Source organism: Xenopus laevis, chromosome 9_10S, assembly GCF_017654675.1.
Source record: "Xenopus laevis strain J_2021 chromosome 9_10S, Xenopus_laevis_v10.1, whole genome shotgun sequence".
Lineage (NCBI taxonomy): Eukaryota > Metazoa > Chordata > Amphibia > Anura > Pipidae > Xenopus > Xenopus laevis.
The window spans coordinates 103818135-103841435 of record NC_054388.1 but is presented as its reverse complement, the minus strand read 5'-3'; the positions used below and the strand labels follow the sequence as shown (position 1 = coordinate 103841435).

General features: G+C 41.0%; 1 protein-coding gene across 3 annotated transcripts in view; it reads left to right on the top strand.

The window, feature by feature from the left end:
* Window positions 1-203: 203 nt before the first annotated feature.
* Window positions 204-23301, top strand: part of LOC108702319 (voltage-dependent T-type calcium channel subunit alpha-1H-like) — a 164424-nt gene continuing 141326 nt past the window's right edge. For 2 of the 3 annotated variants that reach the window (XM_041577897.1, XM_041577896.1), the window contains exons 1-4: window positions 204-311; window positions 2827-2960; window positions 7333-7430; window positions 14948-15107. In XM_041577897.1, the coding sequence (XP_041433831.1) occupies window positions 219-311; window positions 2827-2960; window positions 7333-7430; window positions 14948-15107 (485 nt within the window). In that variant the 5' untranslated portion in view covers window positions 204-218. The remainder of the gene's footprint in view (window positions 312-2826; window positions 2961-7332; window positions 7431-14947; window positions 15108-23301) is intronic. The other variant, XM_041577894.1, reaches the window with a different exon arrangement.

The window sequence follows — 23301 nt, the reverse complement described above, 5'->3', positions numbered from 1 at the left end:
GAATTTATAGGGGTTTGCATCCCGTATAAAAACGGAAAGAATTCATAAACTCATTGGGTTTAATAAATGGGTCTAGTAATTAGCAGTGTTATACAGATAATGGGTGTGTGTAAGATATATCCTACATTAATAATGCATCACTTTTTTCTACTCTATTCTAATTGCAAGCACAATTTGCCTTAACTTTACCTTTTCCTACATGGTTCGAGCATGTCAGCATGCTGGTCATTTTGCTGAACTGCGTCACCCTGGGGATGTTCCAGCCTTGCGAGGATACAAACTGTATGTCAGAGAGATGCAACATTCTTGAGGTAAGAACTCTGCACTGCCCATTCACATTCATAATTTGTACTTGATTTAGTATAAAAAATAAGCTTAAAAAGACACTATATTAGCCTCGCTTTCTCTCTCCTACCATAATGTTATAAGCTTTCATGGGATGTTCAACTCATCTTGAAGTTTCTGCTTTGGTTTCCATTGTTCGTCTCACTCTTATTGTCTTCCATGGCCCTCCTGTTATGTTATAATTCCCTTATGACATCATAGTTATTGCCCTTTACTTAGCACAATTCTGTAGGAACAGTCCCCTACGTTTGCTCATAGTCTATACAGAGAGATCCCATGGCAGCATGTACTAAGCACAATTCAGCAGAAACAACCCTTAAGTTTGCTCATAGTTTGTACAGAGATCCCATAAAACTATGGCAGCATAGGTATTCCCTGTACTAAGCACAATTCAGCAGGAACAGTCCCCTAAGTTTGCTCTTAGTCTGTACAGAGAGATCCCATAAAACTATGGCAGCATAGGTATTCCCCTGTACTAAGCACAATTCATGTTACAGCAGGACGATGTTACAGCTGGGTTTAGGTCCCCTTTAAAGGGGACATAAACCTTCCCTGAATATCTCCCATTTCCAGCACCCTAGGTCTCCAAAAGCAGCCAGTTACAGATGCAAACCGTTCCCCCACTCATTAATATGATCTTTGCCAGTGCTATATCTATCATCTTGCCGTTATCTAATACAGTGGGATTAACGTGCAGCACTAGCCTGCTGATATAAGGCAGTAATTAAACATCAAAAAGTAAATATGGTGCTGGTTTGCTGTTGGCCAGAAGAAATATATGTAATGCCTCCAGATTATGAGCAAGAAACAGGGAGCTGAGCACCCACAGAGCAGATAGGATTCTCATTGGTGGACTCTTCTTGCATTTATTGGGACACTGGTCTTGGAGACCTGGAGAAAGATTTAAAGGAGAACTATGCCCAAACATACAGTAATGGTGTCCCACTGTGCCCCCTAGTTTTCTATAGAAGATGGAGAATAAACCATAATTACATAGGAAAACCAATTAACCTATGAGAATTCTACTGACCAAAAACTTCATAACGGATGCAGGAGAATCGACCAATGAGAATGCTGATTCCCAGCACCATGCAAATCACCTTGCCTTTATCCTACATACAGCGATTATGGTGTCATTTTGGAAACCATAATATTACACTCATGCCCGGAGCTCTAACACTGGGAGGACATTGGCTCCATAACTGAATGCACTTAGAGGAGGCTGAAATGATCATTAACTAAAATGTATTTTATTTCCATATATGTATATTGCAAATGGCCAAGAACAAATTAATTTGCCCCAGGGGGAAATTGTGCCTTTAACGTAGATTTCCAGTTCAATGTTGGATGACATAGGTGGTTGCCATGGGTACACTTTGTCCTCTCATTATCACAACAACTCCTCCTGGGAACATTCCACTGTGCCATCACAACTCCCATGGGACCTCTATTTATATATGAGTCCCACACCAAAATAGAACGTAGCTCCTCTTAAATATCATGTACAGCGACCAGTTGGGAGAAGAATTATATCCAGCAACAGACAAGTTTGTACAAATGATAAAAACAAAAACAAAATTTCCAGATACAAAAAAAAAAAAAAAAGAAATACTGTACACATATTTGCCACCACTGAGGAATCAATGGAATTGGCGCATATACATTAACAATATGTGTAATAGTGATTGATAGTGCTCATTGGAAAAATCTGGTGCCTCGTGATTGCACAGGGGACTGCTGCCCCAGTGGGCCCATCAGGAGGCTGCATTGCTGTGAAAAGCAAGTCCCCAAAGCCCAGTGAGTTCCACAGAAAGCAGAGGGCATGGGAAAGAGGGAGCTTAGTGTAAAGATGTAAAATTGCAAGTCTTTAAAGGTGCAATGAGGTGCAACCTTGCCAGTGAGCAGATCTTTCATTCCTTAATGAGAATGCTAGGAAATAGTTGTTTGAGTTTCTATAGATTTATTCATTACTGGCCTGAGAAGTGGAAAAAAACACTCTATCCATAGTGGGGATAAATACTTTCTGTTCAAATAGCCTGTCTCCTTTTGTTTTGGCTGTTATGAAGACCCCCAGCCTGGCCTTAACTTACCCAATGCTGAAATCCCACACACACAAGAGAGTAGGGGCTCCTGGCAACAGCCTTGCAGTCACTCCTAGAGAATTTGTTGGCTGTGGTTCCTACAGAGAATGAGATTGAGGGTCACACAAGCAGCAATAATCATGACAGCCGTCATCCCTAAATCATGTTATCAGGCAACATATGGTCACTTCTCGCTGTATCCTTAGTTACTTTGGCAGGGTGCACCATGATGCACTACTGTGTGCTTGAACACAAGCCATATAAACGTGGCTGAATCCATCAAGGAGTCAAGGAAATGAATTTATCAGACTGAACATTTTCACTATGCAATATTCTTGCTGTGCTGTTTAGTAACAACACCATCCCTAGTGTAACAATGTGACACTTTCCTGTGCCGCAGGCATTCGATGGCTTCATCTTTGCATTCTTTGCAGTGGAGATGGTTATTAAGATGGTAGCGCTTGGCATCTTTGGGCAGAAGTGTTACCTAGGAGACACGTGGAATTGGCTGGATTTCTTCATCGTCATGGTGGGGTGAGTATCATAAATATACAATATGGATGATAATTCATTGTGCTAGAAGGATCCACTTTGGCCCAGTCCCTGTAGGCAAGACTCTTGGTGGCACACCATAGTGCTCCCCATACCACATCCACACAATTCGTAACATTTATAACATTCATATTTAACTTTCTCGTGAATGGAAGGGGTTTCACATACAGTTATACATGTGAATGTATTGGATGATGGTTTAGACCTTCATGACTAAATCAGTAACCCATTGACCCATGTGTACGGCCAAGGCTTTAATTCCTTCTCAATGTCTAATTAGACTTGTTTATTATTGATTAGACTGGTAGGGATTTACCCTGGATGGATTGCTCTCTGAATGAGTTCCATCAGATACAGATTGGGAAAGCTAGTTGATTTGGGCAAATACTGAATCAGTGGCTCCAGAACTGGGGTCTTTATGGGGGACCACTTCACTTGTGAGCACTACTGCTTGCTTTATATATTAAGGAGACTATTGTAGTCTAAAGCTCTTTTGTACCAGTACATCTGAAGATGATAAATGAGCTCTCTACTGCAATCTGTGAGGCAGCTCCTTTTAGGGGTTCCCAGAGCTGTGGTTGGGGGTGCAATCTGAAGTTTTGTTTAAGGTAAGGTTTAATAAGTGCCTGTTTGGCCTTCTAGATAATTTTGAAAGCTTATATTAAAGGTTATTAAAGTTCAAATTTGGGGAAACACTATATGCTGTAAGTGTAAGATATTAAGTTAAGGGAAACCCTGAACAAATGTTGGACCTCAAAGTGGTATTTGAGCTAAAAAGTCAGACCACTATCTTAGAACAATAGAATTTTAGCAATTGTAATTCTTTTATCCTTAATTGCTTGTGGGAATATATAGCTTAATGCACATATCAGTGGTTATATCCTAAATACACAACCACCTATAGTAAAGTCAATAGCTGTTGGAGCACGCTAGGAATTGACATTTAAAGGGAATTTATTGTGAAAATTAAAATTGAATATAAGCTTCATCTCACTGGAATAAGAAACTTTCTAAATAAAAAATCAATTAAACATTCCGTGCCATTTATGTATTAATTAAGTTACTATTCATTCTCCCCTCTCAGCAACCTGTATCTCTTCATTCTCTCTTCATGCAGGAGGTGGAGTTAATTTTTGATTCACAGTTAGGTCTAAGACATCCTTGGTGTGGGGTCACCCTTTGCCTAGAATATGTTTCAGAGCTCACTCTTTGAAAATGACTGGAGCTGAGGGAAATGCTTTTTCGTGCAGGGTGTGTGCCAGAGTCAGTTATTTTGTTAGTTTTTGTTTGTGTTGGAGTCAGTTAATTGAGTTAGTTCTACTAGGAACAGGACTGGCCAACTGGGTGTCTGTGGGCCCTTTTGCTTCTAACCATTTGGCCAGTTTCATTGTCATTCCCTATTTCTTTATGAGAAAAAAAGAGACTTAATTATGAAAGAACAGAGAATAGTAAGTAGATATAAAAGATTAGGAGAATAAAGAGGTTGAGTGAGGACAGGAGGAATAATAGTTTGGAAAGTGGACCACGTTCTAAGGTTTTCTGGTGGGCCCCTGGTATCCCAGTCCGATATTGACTAGGAAGCAAAGCCCCCCAAAAGACATACTGTATTAGACCTAATTGTCAATCTAAATCTGACCGAGACCTCTGCATGAAGGTTGAGCGAGAGGGAGATACTGAAGAGTAACTTGATTATTTCATTAATGGTACAGAATTTTTATTGATTATATTAAGAATCTTATTTCAGTGAGATGAAGCTTACTGTTATAAAATGTTTATTTTCACAATAGATTCCCTACATCTGAAAAAGTGTGGTCTGGTTTAGACTCCTAGAAGATCTGATATCTTTATTGTGTCTTGTACTGATGTTGACTCTTACAAGAGCTTGATATTAAAGAACAATTCCTATGAGTTTGAAAGTCTGCAATCCAATTTCTCTGCCTGTGTTGTGTCGTGATGGAAGTCTGAAAGCAAAGTAACCTGTTTGGCCCCGGTCCCCTCTAATTGTTTGCCAGACCTGATGTCTCTCACTGCCAAACTTTGTCTATACTACAAGTAATAAAAGCTCTCATAGAGAGTTCTAATTTGTTCTGAAAGCATTAGTCATTTTTATTTTGTAACAACCTCCTAACTGCTTAGTCACTATTTTGCAAAAGGCAACTCATCTGTAAACAGCAGGAACATTGAGATTACCATAACAGGAGAGGGTGGATGTGCCAGGGCAGAAGCGAGTCTCAGGGGAAGAGAAGGAGAGAAATGTAGGAGTTGTTTGTTAGCAAGACTTCTGGCTCAGCTGACTGAACAAAAAGCTTCAGCACCGGATTAATCAACAGGAACAGCTCATAATAAGGGTTGGGGTGGGTTTATAATAAATTCCATTTTATAGTGTTTTTTAGTATTGAAATCACCTCTACATCCCCCTTTTTCTAATTGGTAAAGGAAATGGGTCTTAGAGTTTACCTCAGTGATGAACCCTCTCCAAATATTCATGTTTACAAAGTCTGCCAGTATCCCACCTGGAATCCAGAGTGAGTAAGGGAATATAATGGCCAAGAGAGCATTGAAAGGTTATGAATTGTGAAAGGGGTTATGGAATTAAAAGAGTAGGGCTCGGGATTATGTAGTGAGGAGGTTAAAGTTGGTCATCGCTTGGGCTGATCAGGAAGGGAAGGTACATCGTTGGCCCACACATGGGTGTTCAAGATGTAGGAGTAAAAGGAAGGGGACTCTGGAGTCGAAGGGTTATAAGGGAGAATAGGAGGTTGAACGTTTATTCAACAAGAAAAAGGGTAGTTGAGTAGTTATGAAAAAAGAAGATAAGGTCTGAGGTGGTTATGGAGAAAAGGGGCCGAGGGGATATAAGCAGAGTTGATCATTTTCAAGTGCCCATAAAAACTTATCTTATGTATTCTCTGGTAATTGCTGTTTTTAATGGGCTGGACATCAACATAAGTGGCTTGTTTTCTCTGTTAAGTAGACTTGGGCATAATGATGCTATTAGCATAGCTAGCAGATAAGCAGGGAGCAGAGGAGAAATGAATACTTTCCTTCCATTTGCCCTATTCCCTTTGCTCAAGTGAGTTTATTACACTATTAGCCCAAGTGTAGGGCTGCAGGCAAGAACATTACTACATGTACTACATTACAATATGTCTGTTTTTCTACTGATTGTCTGTCCATTTAGCTGACTATTAACTGCTATGTGTCTGTTATCTATTTGTCATCTATCTAGCTGTCTATCTCTCTATGGCTTGACTATACATCTATAGCTTGATTACAATAACAAGAACTGTATTTTCTGCTCATAATTTCCAGCCCTGCAAACAGAAATAATAACAAACAGATCCCAAGAAGAGAAGGCACCAGTCTTCACGTCTATAAAGAACCAGATAGGAGAAAGGAAATTAGAAGCATTCTTCTCAGTCATAGAACTTCTGGGCACAGAGAATGTGCCAAGGCAGAAAATAACCATAATGGCTTAATTGCAACTAGATATTCATACATTTATCATAAGGACATTTCGCATCCAAAGTTGTATCAGGATTAAACTGCGGCAGTAATGGCACCAAATCATGTAAAAATATGGGTGACTAAGTTGCACTGAGTTCCCAGTATAGTCAGGTTGACTCAACTTTGAGCATTCTAGATATTGTTGGTTGATAACTTCCAGGACACTCTAAAATATCATGTTTGGAGATGTAGTCCAGCAACTGCAGGGATGGATTGTTATAAAAACACTATTCCACTAACTTTTTTTCCCTAGCTGTCCAGGGCCAGAGGCCCACTTAATGCTAGAGGATCCCCCCAAAATAATCCTGCACTAGGTCCACCCTCCTGATATTTGATTACAATAGAATATAACCAAAACAAAATTGTACTACATTCTCCATTTGTCAGATCAGGATCCCGGGGTTCTTCCAGTGAGCACCACAGAGCGATCCTCTTCCTTCTTCCTCGGTCTTCTCGCGGGTGCACATGCGCAGTAGAGCAAAAAGTCGAACTATAATGAAAAAGCCGGATATTTCATTCTACTGCGCATGCGTCTCCTCCTGGAAATTTGAAAACCGAAGAAGAAGCAAGAGGATCGCTCCATGGTGCTCTCTAGAAGAACCCCCCGGGCCGGTGCAGATATCTGCTGATCACTTGGGGGTGCCTAACTTTTGCCACCTCCAATGTAAATTGACTTTCATTCTCCTTTAAGGAACAGTTATTGTAATAGAAGCACTCCTGATTGCATATCGTTGTTATTAGGAAGCTGGTTAATGGCAATGGCACAACTGTATCAGGTTGGACATTTGTTTATCACCTGTACCTACTCTGATTTCAATGTACCTTAACTTTCTTCTTTTTCCCATAGGATGTTGGAATATTCTCTCGACGGACACAATGTCAGCCTGTCCGCTATCCGCACTGTACGTGTTTTAAGGCCTTTAAGAGCCATTAACAGGGTTCCCAGTAAGTACCACATTTTATTTGCAGTATTACCATTGTTTATAAGCCAGCCAAAACATCAAAAAAAAAAGCTTTACACAGAACAAACCATTGCTTCTGACTCTGTTCACAATCTGTATACAATCCCCAAATCTGTGCTTTTTACTGCAGTCGATTATAGTTATAACTGTGCCGCCATTAAAATATTAGAGCCCGGTGTAATAAAACAGAAGCTCAAAATAGTAGTAAAGGCTTATACATTCAGCAACATCATTTTCAGACTTGCAGACTCATTGTACCTGAATGTGGTATTAGGGGAAGTAACAATTATTTTGTTGAGCATCCCCTTAACCCATTTAGGGTTAGGTGGATATTTAAAAAAAGTTGTTTTTCACCTGAAAATTGCCTCATTAAAGCACAAAACACAGCAGTTAGGCTAAGGCCGACAAGTTGGATCTCAGCCTGGGGAACAACGCAGGCCGAGAATCCAATGTTCTGTTGCTGCCCTTTTGCCAGATGTGACTGCACACGAAAATATTACCTCCGCTTCAGTGCAGACAGAAGTGGCGGATTTCGGTGTGGAAACAAGAGATTTGGCTCAGAAATGCACTGCATTTGCCTGCACCCGTGTGGAGGTAATGTTTCAGGGTGCAGGCGCATCGGAGGAGCAAATTCTCAGCCTGCGTTTCTCCTCCGGTGAAGATCTTACTCGTCTGGACCTAGCCTTAGCCATTTCTTGTTTGCTTAAAGGAGAACTAACCCCCCCCATAAGAAAATCCTCTACCTACTACCCTAGGTAGTCCCCTCTGCTCCCCCCCCACACACATAGTAAGTTACCCCTGAAATTGCTTCTAAGAGTGTTCTCACATATCGGAGTAGGAGCAGCGGGGCTCATCTTCCAGATCTCCGGTCATCTTCTTTTCGGCAATTTCCAATACTTTTGGCTCATGTGCAATTGCTACAAACCAGAAAACTGTTCCAACTGCACATGCACCAATACGGCGCTCACTTACAGAATAAAGCCTGAGATCTGGATGGTGGCCGCCCATAAGCTCCTCTGTGCTTGCTCTGTGCCGATACGTGAGCAAACTCTTAGGGGCAATTACTTAGTTAACTAACTATACGGGGGTAAGCGGGAGGGAGGACTACAGGGGTAGTAGGTAGGGTATTTCCTTATTGGGGGGGTTAGTTCTCCTTTAAGAATATTGTTTATATAAATATGTTGCTGTGTAAGGGCACAGCCATTAATGTTGAAATTTGGGCAATGGGGCACACATTTATAAGCTGAACAGAATACACAGGTCTTAATGCTTTACCAGTAAGATAAACAGTGGTCAGACTTCTTTCATGGAAAACAAAAGATAAAATTTAAAGATAAAATATGACATTTGTTGCTATTTGTAAGTGCTGGATAGACAGATGCGGACTTTATATATAAAAGATGCTTCTGATAGAATTTTTTTTGGCAGCCTCAGGAATCTACAGCCAGAGGTCTTCTGATGCCGAATGCAATGGCAGTTATTAGAAATGAGAAATATAATTAAGTTGTACATTATGCTCTCTGCACAGAGCTAAAGTCGTTTCCCAGGTTAATACAGGAGAGGGACCAGCTGTACTTTCTTTGAAACCAATTAGGAAAGTAGATCAGAGGAGGTGGAAGGCTGCTGTGTCATATGCTAATGCCATCATGGCTCACCTTCAATCATCTTTGGAGGATAAGACTTAATAAAAGGCAGATGTTCGTGGCTCTTCATTGTGTGTTTGGATAGGTCGGCTGGAGGAAAACGGTCCCTAATAACCCTAAAGTGGGGGAAAGAAATCTGTTCAATTTGCAATTTTCATTTCTGTTTGACCATGAAATATATCAACAACGTGAGATATGAACATAGTGTAACAGTATTCTGTTTAAGTCTTGCTGTACTAAACAGCACCTGTAGAAATGGCCTTATAATACATAGAAGCCATGAATATCTTGTAAATGATATCCTTATAAACGGTGACTAGTGATGCCATCAGTTATAAACGGTGAGTAGTGATGTCATTTCTGTCACATGACCCACAAAAACGTGTGTATTATAATAAATAAAGTACCCCTTGTTGGAAAATATGAGGATATTAGAAGTTACCTCAGAGTTCCATGACCTGTATAAAAGCACTTGGCCTTCGGCCTCATGTTTTTATATAGTCATGGAACCTCTCTGTGACTTATAATATTCTTATATTTTACAATAGGGGGTACTTTATTCACTATATATTCACAGCACCTGTAGAAATGGCCTTATGATACACAAAAGCCATGAATATCTATATAAAATATATATATACTTGGCCAGAGTGCTAACCATTCTGCCTATTTAGAATTTTTTTTTTTTTGTTTGCTGGGAGAAAGACGCTTGATAAACTGAAAAGAGAAACATATTATTGGTTTGCTGCAGAACTTATCTCCATAGTGTTTCGTTGGCTAAGCAATTTACAGATTGGTGGGTGGCCATCCTAATAGGGGAATCAACTGTATCTGCAGGTGCATTCTTCCAGGAAAAATATTATCACATTTTTGAACAATTGCACCCACAATTTCCATAGAAATCATAGGTCACCTACCTGCCTAGTAGGGTTGTCACCTTTCCCTTTTTGACCCAGACAGCCCAGTTTTCAGAAGGACAAAACTGCTTGCCTGGTTTTCCGAATTGGGAAAACCTGGCAGGATTCTCCTAGATTGACATGGCCATCAGGCAATCGATGATCATTACCGTCTTCCTGCTTCCTGCTTTTCAGCTCTCTAACTCTGGGTTAATCAGTGACAATAAGGGAGGCCACATGGGACATATCTGTTCAGTGAGTTTGCAATTGAACTTTAGCATTCAGCTCAGATTCAAAAGCAACAGATATGACCCATGTGCCCCCCCCTCAAGTCTCTGATTGGTTACTGCCTGGTAACCAATCAGTGGAAACCAAGAGAGCTGAAAAGCAGGAAGTAGTGTTCTGGCTATTATGTTACACATCCAGTCACTCCAGCCTTTATACATTACATTTTTGGCTAACTAACTATATTAGATACATTTTTTATTTTGCACAGCCTATCTATTTACCCAGTTTTTATTTTTATACTGAACAATTCCAATAAGTCGAATTACATTTACAAAAGAAGTTAAAACCATTGAACAGTCATAAGGTAAGTTGCTCATAATTAAATTTTTTGTCCATTAGGCAAAAAGAAATAGTTTTTTGGGGTAGAGACAGGACTGTTTTTAGGTCCAATGCTGCCCTAGGCACCAGACCTAAACATGCCTCCTATGTGAAGCGTGATGTCACTTCTGCCAACCAGCCCAGCCCCCTACCCCTCACTCCCCCCCCCCCATCTTTTTCACCGGATTTAATATGGAAATCCGTGGAAGAGGCTGGGCGATTTTTTTTTTTAATCTAATTTAAAAAATTCATTTATATGCACCCAAGGGCCGCCCTCCAAAACCTGCCACCCTAGGCTCAAGCCTTAATAAAAATACACCCCTGGGTAGAGATACCCTTTAATAAGCCTTAGCTAATTAAAGGGATACCATAACTTTAGAATGAATACTTAAACAACAGATACTTTTATATGATAATATGTGGCCTATTAAGGAATCTTACCAAATCCATATCAGTTGGTATTTCCCTTCTACATGTTTTTAACTTGAGCCGCCATTTTGTCATGCTCTGTGTGCTCCCTCAGAGATCACCTGACAGGAAATAATGCAGGGTCTAACAGTAGCAGGAAGCAATGTGAGAGAAAAAGGTGCATTGGCTGGTGTAACCTAGCATGTATGAGCGCCCTTGGTTTGTGTGTGAGCACAGTTCTTCGTTAGAGCCATTTTTATAGAGATCTGCCGTGTCATTAAAAGGGCAGCAGTCGCATCAGTCATTTCCTGTCATCTTTTTATCAGCCGCCGTATACTGAGATCACAGTCATATCAATACCGTTTAACTAAATTACTGCTGGCTGGGCAGCGCTCCAGGGCTTTCTATTCACTCAATGCTGCAAACATCGTTATGGTTTTAGACGGTTCATGTTGCCCCAATTAGAACAATCAGAAGTTGTCCTTGTTCAGAGCCAAGAGTGGCAGAGAGTAAATATTCAATGTAAAAAAGGCTTGATTTTTTCTTTTTAATTAGTGCTCAGATACGGTTCATTTAGTCCACTTACATATCTTTCTAACTGTTTCCCTCCCCCCCTAAAATATATGAAAATGGTTAGCGGACTGCTTCTCCCCTTGTTTTGATGTCTCTTGTTAGAGCTTGAACTTATTCAGGTGACACAGATCTCCATGGAAACATATGTTTCTTCAGTTTGTTTGGGTGCCGTTCTAGTGGATGCTGGCAGAGCGTGAGAGGGATACTTTCCATTCCACTGATAGCAGTTTCACCCTTTCACTGCTTCAGAGATAATGTTGCTGAGCTAGACTGAAGAGGTGAAATTTAGGCATTGTTACGCAGGCAGGCCCAAATTTACAAATGGGGCACCTCTAGGCTGTCTCCGCTCATCGCTCCCCCCCCCCCTGTTTGCCTCCCCCTCTCTGTCCATGTCCCCCTTCCTTTTCGCTTTTGTGTCCTTAGGCCCGGATTTACACACAGGGCACCAGTAGGCCGTCTCTGCTCATTGCCCCCCCATGCCTTCCCCTCCCCTCCTTCACTCTTCCCCTCCCCTTCCCCCTCCCCCCTCCACTTCCTTGTCCCCCTTCCTTTGCTCGTCCCCTTTACCCTTCTGCCTCTCTCTTACCTTCCTTTCCCCTCCCTGTCTGCGTCACCTTCCCCGTTGCCCTCCCCTTCCCTTCCGCGTCGTCCCCTGATTGTGCCTGGACTAGAGTTGCCACCCGGCCGGTATTTTACCGGCCTAGCCGGTAAAACACCTGCCAAGGCCGGGGCCGGTATTACAAATTTACCGGCAATGCAGTTGCCGGTAAATTGTAATACCCTTTAAAAAAAGCCCCTGGCCTGCCCCCAATTCGCACAGAACTTACCTTTTTTCCAGCGCTGTGGACATCGATGTGATGCCGCCCTTTTGCGGCACACCACGTAGCTCTGCCCCCTTTTGCATCACGGACCACCCTCTTTTGGTGCCCCCCCCCACTGGCTGGTAATATTTTTCAGTAAAGGTGGCAACCCTAGCCTGGACGTATAGGCGCACGTGTTGTATATGCGCATGTGCGCTTGCGCAACATATTGAATGCTACTGGGCGACATGCCACAAATTCGGGCCTGCGTGTCCTCTTCCCCGTCCGCCTCCCCCTCTCTGTCCGTGTCCCCTTCCTTTCCTTATCAGCGTCTCTCTTCCCCTCCCCGTCCGCGGTACCCTCCCTTTCTCGTCCACGTCACCCTTCCTTTCCTGTCTGTGTGTCCTGTCCGCTTGTGCTTATGCGAATGCGCACATCTTGAAAATGTATATATGCGCAACTTGAGTGCAGCCTTTGTGGTCTTGCCATAAATCCGGGCCTGTACGCAGACTGGAAACTGCTCCATACTGTTCCAAACTGCGGGCAGCCATGGCCCACGTGTGCACAAGTGTAGTTCACCTTTTATGTATCTTTTAGTATATTAAAGAATAGCAAATTCTATGCAACTTTCCACTAGTCTTCAATTTTTATTAAATTTTTTTTTAATTAATTGCTTTACTCTTTCAAAAGAAGGTCACTGACCCCAGCAGCCAAAAACTTTTACTCTGTTAGGCTACAATTTATTGTAATTTTTTATTACTTATCTCTAGATTTAGTTTCTCTCTTATTGATATTTCAGTCTCTCATTCAAACCATTGCCTGGTTATTAGGGTAATTTGGACTCTAGCAACACAATACCCAGCTATACTGGAGCATTGCTGAACAAAAAAGTGAAATAATTCAAAAACCACAAATGATAAAAAGTGAGGGCTAACTGCAAATTGTCTTAGAATATTAAACTCTACTTCATACAAAATGTTCATTTAAAGGTGGACAACCCCTTTAAAGGCTATGACTGTCTGCAGGGATGGTCAGAGTGGTATTGACGTTTTCTCCCCACTGGCGTCACGTGACGTTAGCCTGAGGACTATAAGACAAGCAACTAAAAAATAGATCTATAATATAGGTTGCCTATACAAATAAAAGAACTATACATGGATCATTTTGAAACCAATAAGTAAGTTACATACACACAAGGTCAAGCACTGGCACAAAGACTGTCCTGTACCCAGTGCAAGAGGATCCGAGACCCAGGTATGGGACCTGTTATCTGGAAACCCATTATCCTGAAAGCTCTGAATTATGGAAAGTCCATCTCCCATAGACTCCATTATAATCAAATAATCCAAATTTTTAAAAATGATTTCCTTTTTCTCTGTAATAATAAACAGTACATTGTACTTGATCCCAACTAAGATATAATTATTCTTTACTTCCGACTTCAGTATGCGTCACAAAAGGGGTGGGGCAAACAGGCACATCGTCTATAAAGGACGAACCCGGAAGTCAGAAGCCAGCATTTGACGGTGGGGAGAGCAGGAGAAGAGCTCAACCCTCACCCCGCCCGCCACTTGCAAGGAAGAGTGCGAGGTCGGCCCGAACCCGCCCGACCTGCAGGTAAACCTGCGGTGTCGGCCCGGCCCGCTGGTCACTACTGAACAGCCAAAAGAAATACGATGTTTCTAACTTAATTGGCTCTTGACAGAGAGCCCAGAATAGATACTTGATATATTTGTAACAGTTTTGTCCCGTGGGAGACAGCTTAAAGGCAATTCACCTTAATTAGTAAAACTGTAATAAAACATAAAAGCTACAGAAATGTGTTCAAACTTTTGTAACTTGGCAAATTGTGTAAAATGGGCATGTAATCAGGGGGTGTGGCTGTAAAAAAAGGGGCATGGTGGAACAATTTAGCCTCACTCCCAGGGCGATCCGGACCCCTCCGCCGCCTGAGGCAGCAGCAGTTGCTGCTGCCCCCCCCTCCCCCTGGTACCTAGTGGGGCGCTGCCGCCTGAGGCGACAGCCTCAACTTGCCTCATTGGCGCAGCACCCCTGCTCACTCCATGCTGCACATCTTTTTGTCCCTCTTTCTGTTTCCAAAATGTTGGGAGGTATGAAACTGCCTATACTCAAATAAAAACTTATCTCTACTGGAGCTAGAAACAAATGATATATAATAAATTGTAGTATCGGCAGGAGAAAATTCTTCCACGTTTGTGAGGCTTGCCTTATAAATAGCTCCAGTTGAGAGATGATTGCTGCTTCTCCAGCACTTAATCCTAGATGTGTTTTGATAGCTCCTTGGTCTCATTAATGCTGTTTGTTGGGATAAGTTCTGTAACCAACTTACAGGCCTTCAAAAAAACAAGTAAACAGTATTTATTTTGAGATCATGGGACACATTGGCACTACATTCAACTAATTGTGTGACTTTGGAAGGAAGTTTGTGGCACAAGAATTTATGAAGGGGTTTCATAGTAAAAGGGTGTGAAATTGTATTTAATCAAGACATTGTAGTGTTTTTATTTGTAAATAATGATCACTGCTAACAGATCCCTCTCCTCTTCCATGTAGGTATGAGGATACTGGTGACCCTGCTGCTAGATACTCTGCCTATGTTAGGCAACGTCCTTCTCTTGTGTTTCTTTGTGTTTTTCATCTTTGGAATCGTCGGCGTTCAGCTTTGGGCTGGGCTACTGCGCAACAGGTGTTTTATGGATACAAATTTTGTAATGTAAGTATACTTCCATTAAAAAGAAAAATATGAGTGTTTTTATGATGAGCATGAGCAATGGAAGCGGATATGTTGTAATGCAAAAGGTGTAAAATAGAAAAAACAAATGTTTTTAAAATATTTAGACGCGGTTACAATGTGAAGGGAATATTGGCTGCGCCTAATAAGGCGACTATGATAAGCATGGTTTGCATTATATCTTTTTATAACAAATTAAGCAAAATTTTGAAAATCTTAGGATAGGATTCTCTGGGGTTTTACCAAATTGTACTATATATTTGTTAAGAAATACAGGTATGGGACATGTTATCCAGAATGCTTTGGACCTGGGGTTTTCCAGATAACGGATTTTTCTGTAATTTTGGTCTTAAGTCTACTAGAAAATCATGTAAACATTAAATAAACCCAATAGGCTGGTTTTGCTTCCAATAAGAATTAATTATATCTTAGTTGGGATCAAGTACAAGCTACTGTTTTATTATTACAGAGAAAAAGGAAATCATTTTTAAAAATTTGGATTATTTGGATAAAATGGAGTCTATGGGAGACAGCCATTCTGTAATTCGGAGGTTTCTGGATATCGGGTTTCTGGTTAAGGGATCCTATACCTGTACTAACAATGCAACAGTTCAGCCTGGAAAGATAGGATTCTGGAGGCTTGTCCTTCATGGCTCCTATAGATCTACTGAAGCAGAAGAGATATACTATGCACTACAGGAATACTATTATCCATTCATTATGTGTTGACCAACCAATTAAAATACCCAATGGAATTGGTTTTCAGATATTTCTTCTTCAAGCTCCCCCTTTGAGTTTCAACAATTGGTCTGGCCTCCCTTTGTGCATGTGAAGTTACAGTTGCTGTATTGCCCATAGTCCTGGAGAGTCAGCAGTCATTTTCCGTTGATGTCACAATAACAGTTTTTAAAGGGGAAGTAAAGTCTAAAATAGAATAAGGCTAGTACTGCTGTACTTTGTTTACTAAACATAAACATAAACTTACTGCACCAGAAGCCTAACAAAACAAATGATTTATGCTTTCAAAGTTGGTCACAGGGGGTCACCATCTTGTAAATTTGTTAAACTGTTAAACATTTCACACATGCTCAGTGGGGTCTGGGCTGTTTAGGGATCTTAATAAATTATCAAAACAGCACAAGTCAAATAATATCTGCCAGAAGCCAATACAGCAAGACTGATTAATAATCAGAATATACAGACTGCACTGGGTCCTGTGTTGTCATGTAATCTAATGTGGATTTTTTCTATTGTTTAATACAAACTTTCTCCAACTCTGCAGAACCAGTGGCTGCAGCAAAATAATCCTCCAAATAGAATCTCAGTTTATCTGTTTAAATCTGGCTCCATGATCTTTGTCCCTGCAGCTGGAGTTGGAAACAGTAAAGGGGATGTAAAGGCAAAAATAAAATCCAATACAAACCTCTACACAGTCGCCGACTGCTCTACATGGAAACCAACAAAGCTGCTTGAGTTCTGCATGGCTGGGAAGTAAGGTGGGGGCTCCCCCTGCTGTTCTTAAGTATGATTGTTTCCCTGCAGAGCAGTTAGGGACTGTCTGACAATTCCTATCCACAGCAGTAAATGAAGGGAGAATTTCACTGCATACAGTCAGGTTTCTTATAAAAACATCAAACCAACACATTTTTTAATTAAAGTATATTGGAGATAGGTTTCTTTTTCATTAAAGAAAGTAAAAATGTGATTTTATTTTTTTGCCTTCACATGCCCTTTAAGGCTAGGCCCCCCCTACCATTGCTCCAAGTCCCTTTTGTGGGGGCAGCCCTACAAGCCCCACTATTTGATTATACAAGAGGCATCATACCATTAAGGTAGGCAATTTCTTTTATTGTGCCAGTAAATAGAGTTGAGGTACTACAGGTATGGGATCCATTATCTGGAAAGCTTTAATCCAGAAAGCTTCGAATTACAAAAGGCTGTCTCCCATAGACTCCATTTTATACAAATAATACAGATGTTTTTTAAAAAATTATTTATTTTTTCTCTGCAATAATAAAACAGTACCTTGCACTTGATCCCAACTAAGATTTAATTAATCCTTATTCGAGGACCATCCCTTTGCGGTTATCTAATGTTTATATGATTTTCCAGTAGACTTAAGGTATGAAGATACAAATTACAAAAAGATCCATTATCCGTAACAGGCCCAGGCGTTTCTGGATAACTGGTCCCATACATGTAATATAATGAGGCTCCTAATTTGACATTGGCTAGAAATAAATACAATTTATACCAAAAAAAACAGGTTAAATACAAAAATGACCAATCCCTCCATCAATTCATTGCATGACTCACAAAACAGGGGAACTCCAGCTTGGCATCATACAAATATCCCTTTTAAAAACTCATTAAAAGATAAAAGCAGAATGAAAATTAGATTTAATTGCTTGTGTTTCAAATAATACATTTAAGAAATGTTATGTTGTCCTTGGGGATATATACAAGAAGTAACTCATAAAGAGATAAAAATCCCAAAACCAGCTGTTTATTCATTTATGTTCCCTGAAGCTAATGGTGTTTACAGAGTCCTTATTCTGCACTTGCATTAAAACATGAAAGACGAAGTTGCCTTGCTTACTTCTGTTCCACCTTCTCTTAATGACCACTAAATTCTAACCTTCTTAGAGGTCCCTAATTGATGCACAGCTCCAAGATATATTTGGGAAATAGATAATCTCCCCCTAAGTTTGGGGTGATAGAAAGCCTAAAAAGATGATGTTGTAGGGTCCAGTATGTTTTGCAGAAGTAATGAAATAATCCATAACTATGTGTAGGTGGTCAATAATAAATTCCTAGGACATTTCCAGGGGCCAAACTTCCCTGGGATAGAGAATAAAAATAAGGATTTTCCTGGGAATTAGGGAGAGTTGGTAAACATGCCACTCACGGATAAATGCAAACATACAGTGAGGGATATTCTGAGCTCATTGCCTTATCTATGGGCTTTATACATTGCTGTTTATTTAAGGAAAGACAGATGGCAAAAAAAGAAACCCTGCATGTAAATAGGGAATATATTCCCTTTAAAGGAAATGTTTTACAGAGCAATATACAGATTAAGAACATGTGGGATGATAAACTTCTAGGGCAACTATTATTTGCTACTACGAATGATAATGTATGTAAATACGACCCAGATGTCTAAGGACATGTCTGATAAAGAATATCCATGGATGTTAATACCACTTTATGTCAAAGAGGCGGAGAACACTAATCGTTTTTCAGCTTGCCGATAACAGGCCATTATGGAAGAAACTAAAGATCTGGACAGAATGTGGCCCTTATCTATCACTTGCTTATCCTTCCCAAGTTGTCATTTCTCAGTAGGTTAATGGGATATTTAATGATAGAGTAGGTCAATAGGTCACTAATGGTCATGTCACTTATAACCAAGAGTAAGCACTGTAGGGATGATGAGATGTCATCGGGTCTTGTTCGATCAGGCTGTTTCACCCTCCTTCTTAAGGTGGCCATACATTCACCGATATTATGGTATGAAACAAAATTTCGTATGATATTCAGTGCGTTTATGGTGGGAGAAGAGCTGACCGATATCAGCAGAAGGCTTGGATATTGGTTGGCTCGTCAATTGGTCCAGATGGGCGATTTTGATTGGGTGAAGGCCCCTGAACATTGGCCATTGCTAGTGCTGAATTGTCAGATACAGATGGGATTCTACTGTTTCCATATGTACATCTGAAGATTCAGCTCTACACTGCGTCTTGAAATGAACGAACAATCTTTCTTAGAAATATATTTTCCAGGAAAGATCATAATTGTTACATCTATGGCCACCTTTAAACTTGGATCCCCAGATATTGATGGACCTCATTGTTTAAGATATAAGAAAGACATAAAACACACTGGAATTCAAAATCCATCAACCTCTATTGACCCTAGGTTGTGTAACAGGCTCTTGAAGGTAATTGTATTATAAGGCATAAAGCACATTGGAAGTCGTAGTCCATCAACATCTATTGACCCTATGTTGGAAAGCAGACTCTTGTAGGTAATTATATGTGGTCAGCATTTAAGTTAAAGGAGAAATAAAGCTTAATGAAAGAAGTAGCCTAGAAATGTTGTACATTGTGTTTTGGGTTTCTGTACCAGCCCAAGGCAACCATTAACAGTAAAGATCTGTGTCTCCAAAGATGCCCCAGTAGCTCCCCATCTTCTTTTCTGCTGATTCACTGCACATGCTCTGTGCTGCTGTCACTTACTGAGCTTAGGGACCCACTCACAATATACAGTACACATAGAATAGAAATGTCACAATATAAGGCTGATTAGTAATTAATACAGATAATTACTACATGGCAGCACAGAAACCAGTGCAATTAGCATCAGAATTTAATAATCAGCAAACCTGTAGCATCAGCTTATATTACAGGGGAAGCTCATTTTCTGCTGGATAATTAGTGACGAGCCCTAAGCTTAGCTTCTCAACAGCCAATCAGAGCCCACTGAGCATGTGAGTGTCACAAACACTTTCCAAGGTGGTGACCCCCTGTGACAAGTTTGAAGGCTGGTGCAATAAGTTAAGTATATAAAATATGACATTTTAGCCATATTCATTTCTAGGGTTTAGTACACTTTGATGACTGCTACCAGTGCCCTTTGCTACAGCTGCAGCACAGCTTGTGTGTGGCACCACAATGAGCTAAAGAATATACTGGCAATATAACCAAAACAGGCCATGAGCACAAATTTGTCACGCTCATGGGTATCAGTAATAGTGATGGGTGAATTTGGGGCATTTTGCTTCACCGAAAAATTCACGAATTTCCCTGTTAAATTCTCGAAACGGCTAAAAATTTGTGAAACGGCGCCGGCATCTCATTTTTGACACCGGCGTCTGTTTTTGACGCCGGCATCCATTTTTTGGGTGCCGGCATCCATTTTTTGGACGCCGGCATCCATTTTTTTTGGACGCCGGCATCCATTTTTTTTGGACGCCGGCAAATTTCCGCTGGCAAATTTTCGCGCCAGTTTTGCAAATTTATTTTCGTTCGAATTCGCACCTGGCGAATAAATTCGCCCATCACTAATCAGGAGAAGTAATCCCAGACGAATACCCACAGTGGGCAGGGGGTCATGATGCATCCAAGTTGACTTTGTGTCCAGTTGTCCAGAATAACTGGAAAATTGTGGGTGAGACGGCAGAATGTAACTGTTGGGTTATTGAGAGTCTTTGTGCAATGTAGATATTGGGACACTGGGGACTTTAGGCTGTGAAACTTCAGGGACACTGAGGGGGTCTGCACAATGAAAAATATATGGAGTAGTTTGTGCAATATAATATAACGTCATATAACATAAGATGATGTCTGCACTTTTATGGATGCTTTATGGCTTGCTATGTAGTGTAATTTTATAGACACTATAGAAGGATGGGCAGTGTAATTTAATGGACACGGTTGTAATGTGTCATTTTGGGGACACTGAAAAGGCCTTGTAATGTAATTTTATGGACACCACTGTGCAGTGTAATGTTAATAACACTATTGCTGCTATACTGTTTAATATTAGGGAAACTGTTAAAGCTGTGCAGTGTAATCTTAGTGTAGTGTAATTTTAGAGACACTGTTGAAGCTGTGCAGTGTAATTTTAAGGACACTACTGAACAGAGTAATTTTATGTAGTGATGGGAGAATAAATTAAACAGGCCCGAATTCGCTGCGAATTTCTGCTTTCCGTCGCCGGCGAATACATTTGTGAAACTGTGGAGAAAGTTCTGCAGTCGAAGAATCCGCTGCGTCAAAAAAAATTGTATCAGAATAGCCGCGGGCATAAAAATTGTTGTGCGTCACAATTATTCGAACGCCCATTGACTTAAATAGATTTGGACAAAATAGCCAAGAGTAGGGATGTAGCGAACTGCCGATTTGGTGTTCGCGAACGCCGTTCGCGAACACCGGCAAAATATTCGAACGTTCGCGAACAGTTCGCGAACTTCGAACACCCGCTAAAATCGTTCGATTCGAACGATCGAAGGATTTTAATCGTTCGATCGAAGGATTTTCATTCGAATCGAACGATCGAAGCCATTCGATCGAATGATTTTCATTCGATCGAATGCTTACAATCGTTCGAACGAATGGAAATCGTTCGATTTTTAGCGGTCGAAGGAATTCGAATGGTCGAATGGTCGAACGCGAACTCAAAATGCGAACGTTCCCAAACGTTCGCGAACATTCGGCGGACGCGAACGGTCGAAGTTCGCGCGAACTAGTTCGCGGGCGAACAGTTCGCTACATCCCTAGCCAAGAGTATAAAAATTTCGCGGGCACCGAAATCAACGCACATCAAAATAGTTTTGACACCCCTTTACTTCAAAACGTTTCGCGCATTTTTTTGCCAATTAGCGGGAAATTTGCAAATGTTACGGCGAAACGGGACAAATTCACCCATTAGTAATTTAAGGGAACACTATTGATGTTATGCAGTCTTATTTTAGGGACACTGTACAATTGTGGGCAAGTGGGGAGGGTAGGTCATTGCAATGCTTTTGTGGTGGAGGCTTTTTGTCCATTGTAACTATAGGGACCCTGGGTATTATGTGCCATATAATTAAAGTGGGCACCATGGAGACTGCTCATTGGAACTACAGTACAAGGAGATGATTTGCTCTAAGGTAATGGCAGAGGCTGTATGGGGGGAGATTGTGTCCAGGTCTAGATCTGAAACCAATTGAAAGGTTTATAGCAATTTGCACTTATATGTATTAAAATTATGTACAAACCATTCAGATTAATGGGATGATATTGTTAATTTAAATGTAAAAAGTGTACACACTCCACTGGTGCTCCCCCCCCCAACTGAAAGTCTTGAGATTCTCCAGTAGTTTTGACATTCGCTTCCTGCGAGACTTCAGTATAAAGCAGTCATTTAGATTCTGCCTTTCTCATTGCACTCTCCAAAAAACATTTAGGAAAGGTCACGGCCGTTTGTGCTATCGGATCTTATTTATATGCAGATATAACTCATTGGCTTGTGCTGCTTTGGGAGAAATGGGTTCGCTGTCTTCTACGTGTCACTTAGAGGGCTGCTAGAAGCAAGATGAATAGATAGAGGATCCTGCACAAGGCTAAAAGGCTCATTTATGAACCCAAGCTCAGTGTACAAAGTGCAGAAACAGACCTGCAATGCAGCGTTTTTTTCTTAGAAAACATTGACTGTGCTTTGTCAGCGTTGATGCCAAGTTGCACTCCAGGCTCCCCTTGTAGTTACAGCACTGAAACCTGGAGTACACAGGCTTAGGAGGATTCGTATAGGAAAACGTTTGAAATAAGTGCACTTAGGTACTGTGGTAGAGTGCCCAAGGAAACGTGTAAAAAGGTGTGTTTTACCTGGGATTTCTCCCCAATAGGAGATGAAAGCTGTAAGGGAGATGTTACTACTCAGAGCATAGTCTCCCTGTTTAATGGATATTGCTATCTGGCCCGGGATGCTATAGTGTTTTGGGAGGAACAAGCAATCCATTCCAGTGGTCCAGTTCGCATTTTGGAGCTCACCTTCCACAAGAAGGCTATTCTGTGGAAAGGGTATTTAAACTTAATTGGAAGTTTAGAGAGTGTCTCTCAGTAGGAGACCTGGGTGTGTTAGGAACTCCTAGTGGAGCTGGTGGTGCCGCCTGCTACTGCAAGAAACAGAGGGAGCCCGTGGCTGTGACTAAGAGCCAGATTTTGTTGTCTGTGTGGGACATTGAGGAAAAGCCAGGAGGCTGAGATGTTCACTCAAAGACTGTGAGTACAGGGGTGACCCCCAACCTATGTTTTGACGTGTAGTCCACTAGGAGCTTAGTATAGTGAGGGAACACTTCATATGAAGGTAGCGCCCAGTGGGCAGGGATTTATTTTTATGGTTTGTTATAAATACTGAAATGGTCACCCCTGTTTGTGAATGACTTACTGTTTGGGAATATAAACCAATGTTTCTTTGAAGAGCCTGTGTGTCCCTCTCTAACTGCTCCTTTTCCTATGCTGCCTGCCCTACCATGTGCTAAATTCCCCCCAAAGTTACGTGTTCAAGCTGCAAGCTTGCCACAGTACCTATAGGATAGATTTATTTTTAATCGTTTAAAAAAATCCCTACAGCTCCCGCCAGATACTTGCCTAAATCCAACAGCAGAGCTAAACCTAGAGATCAGTGATTC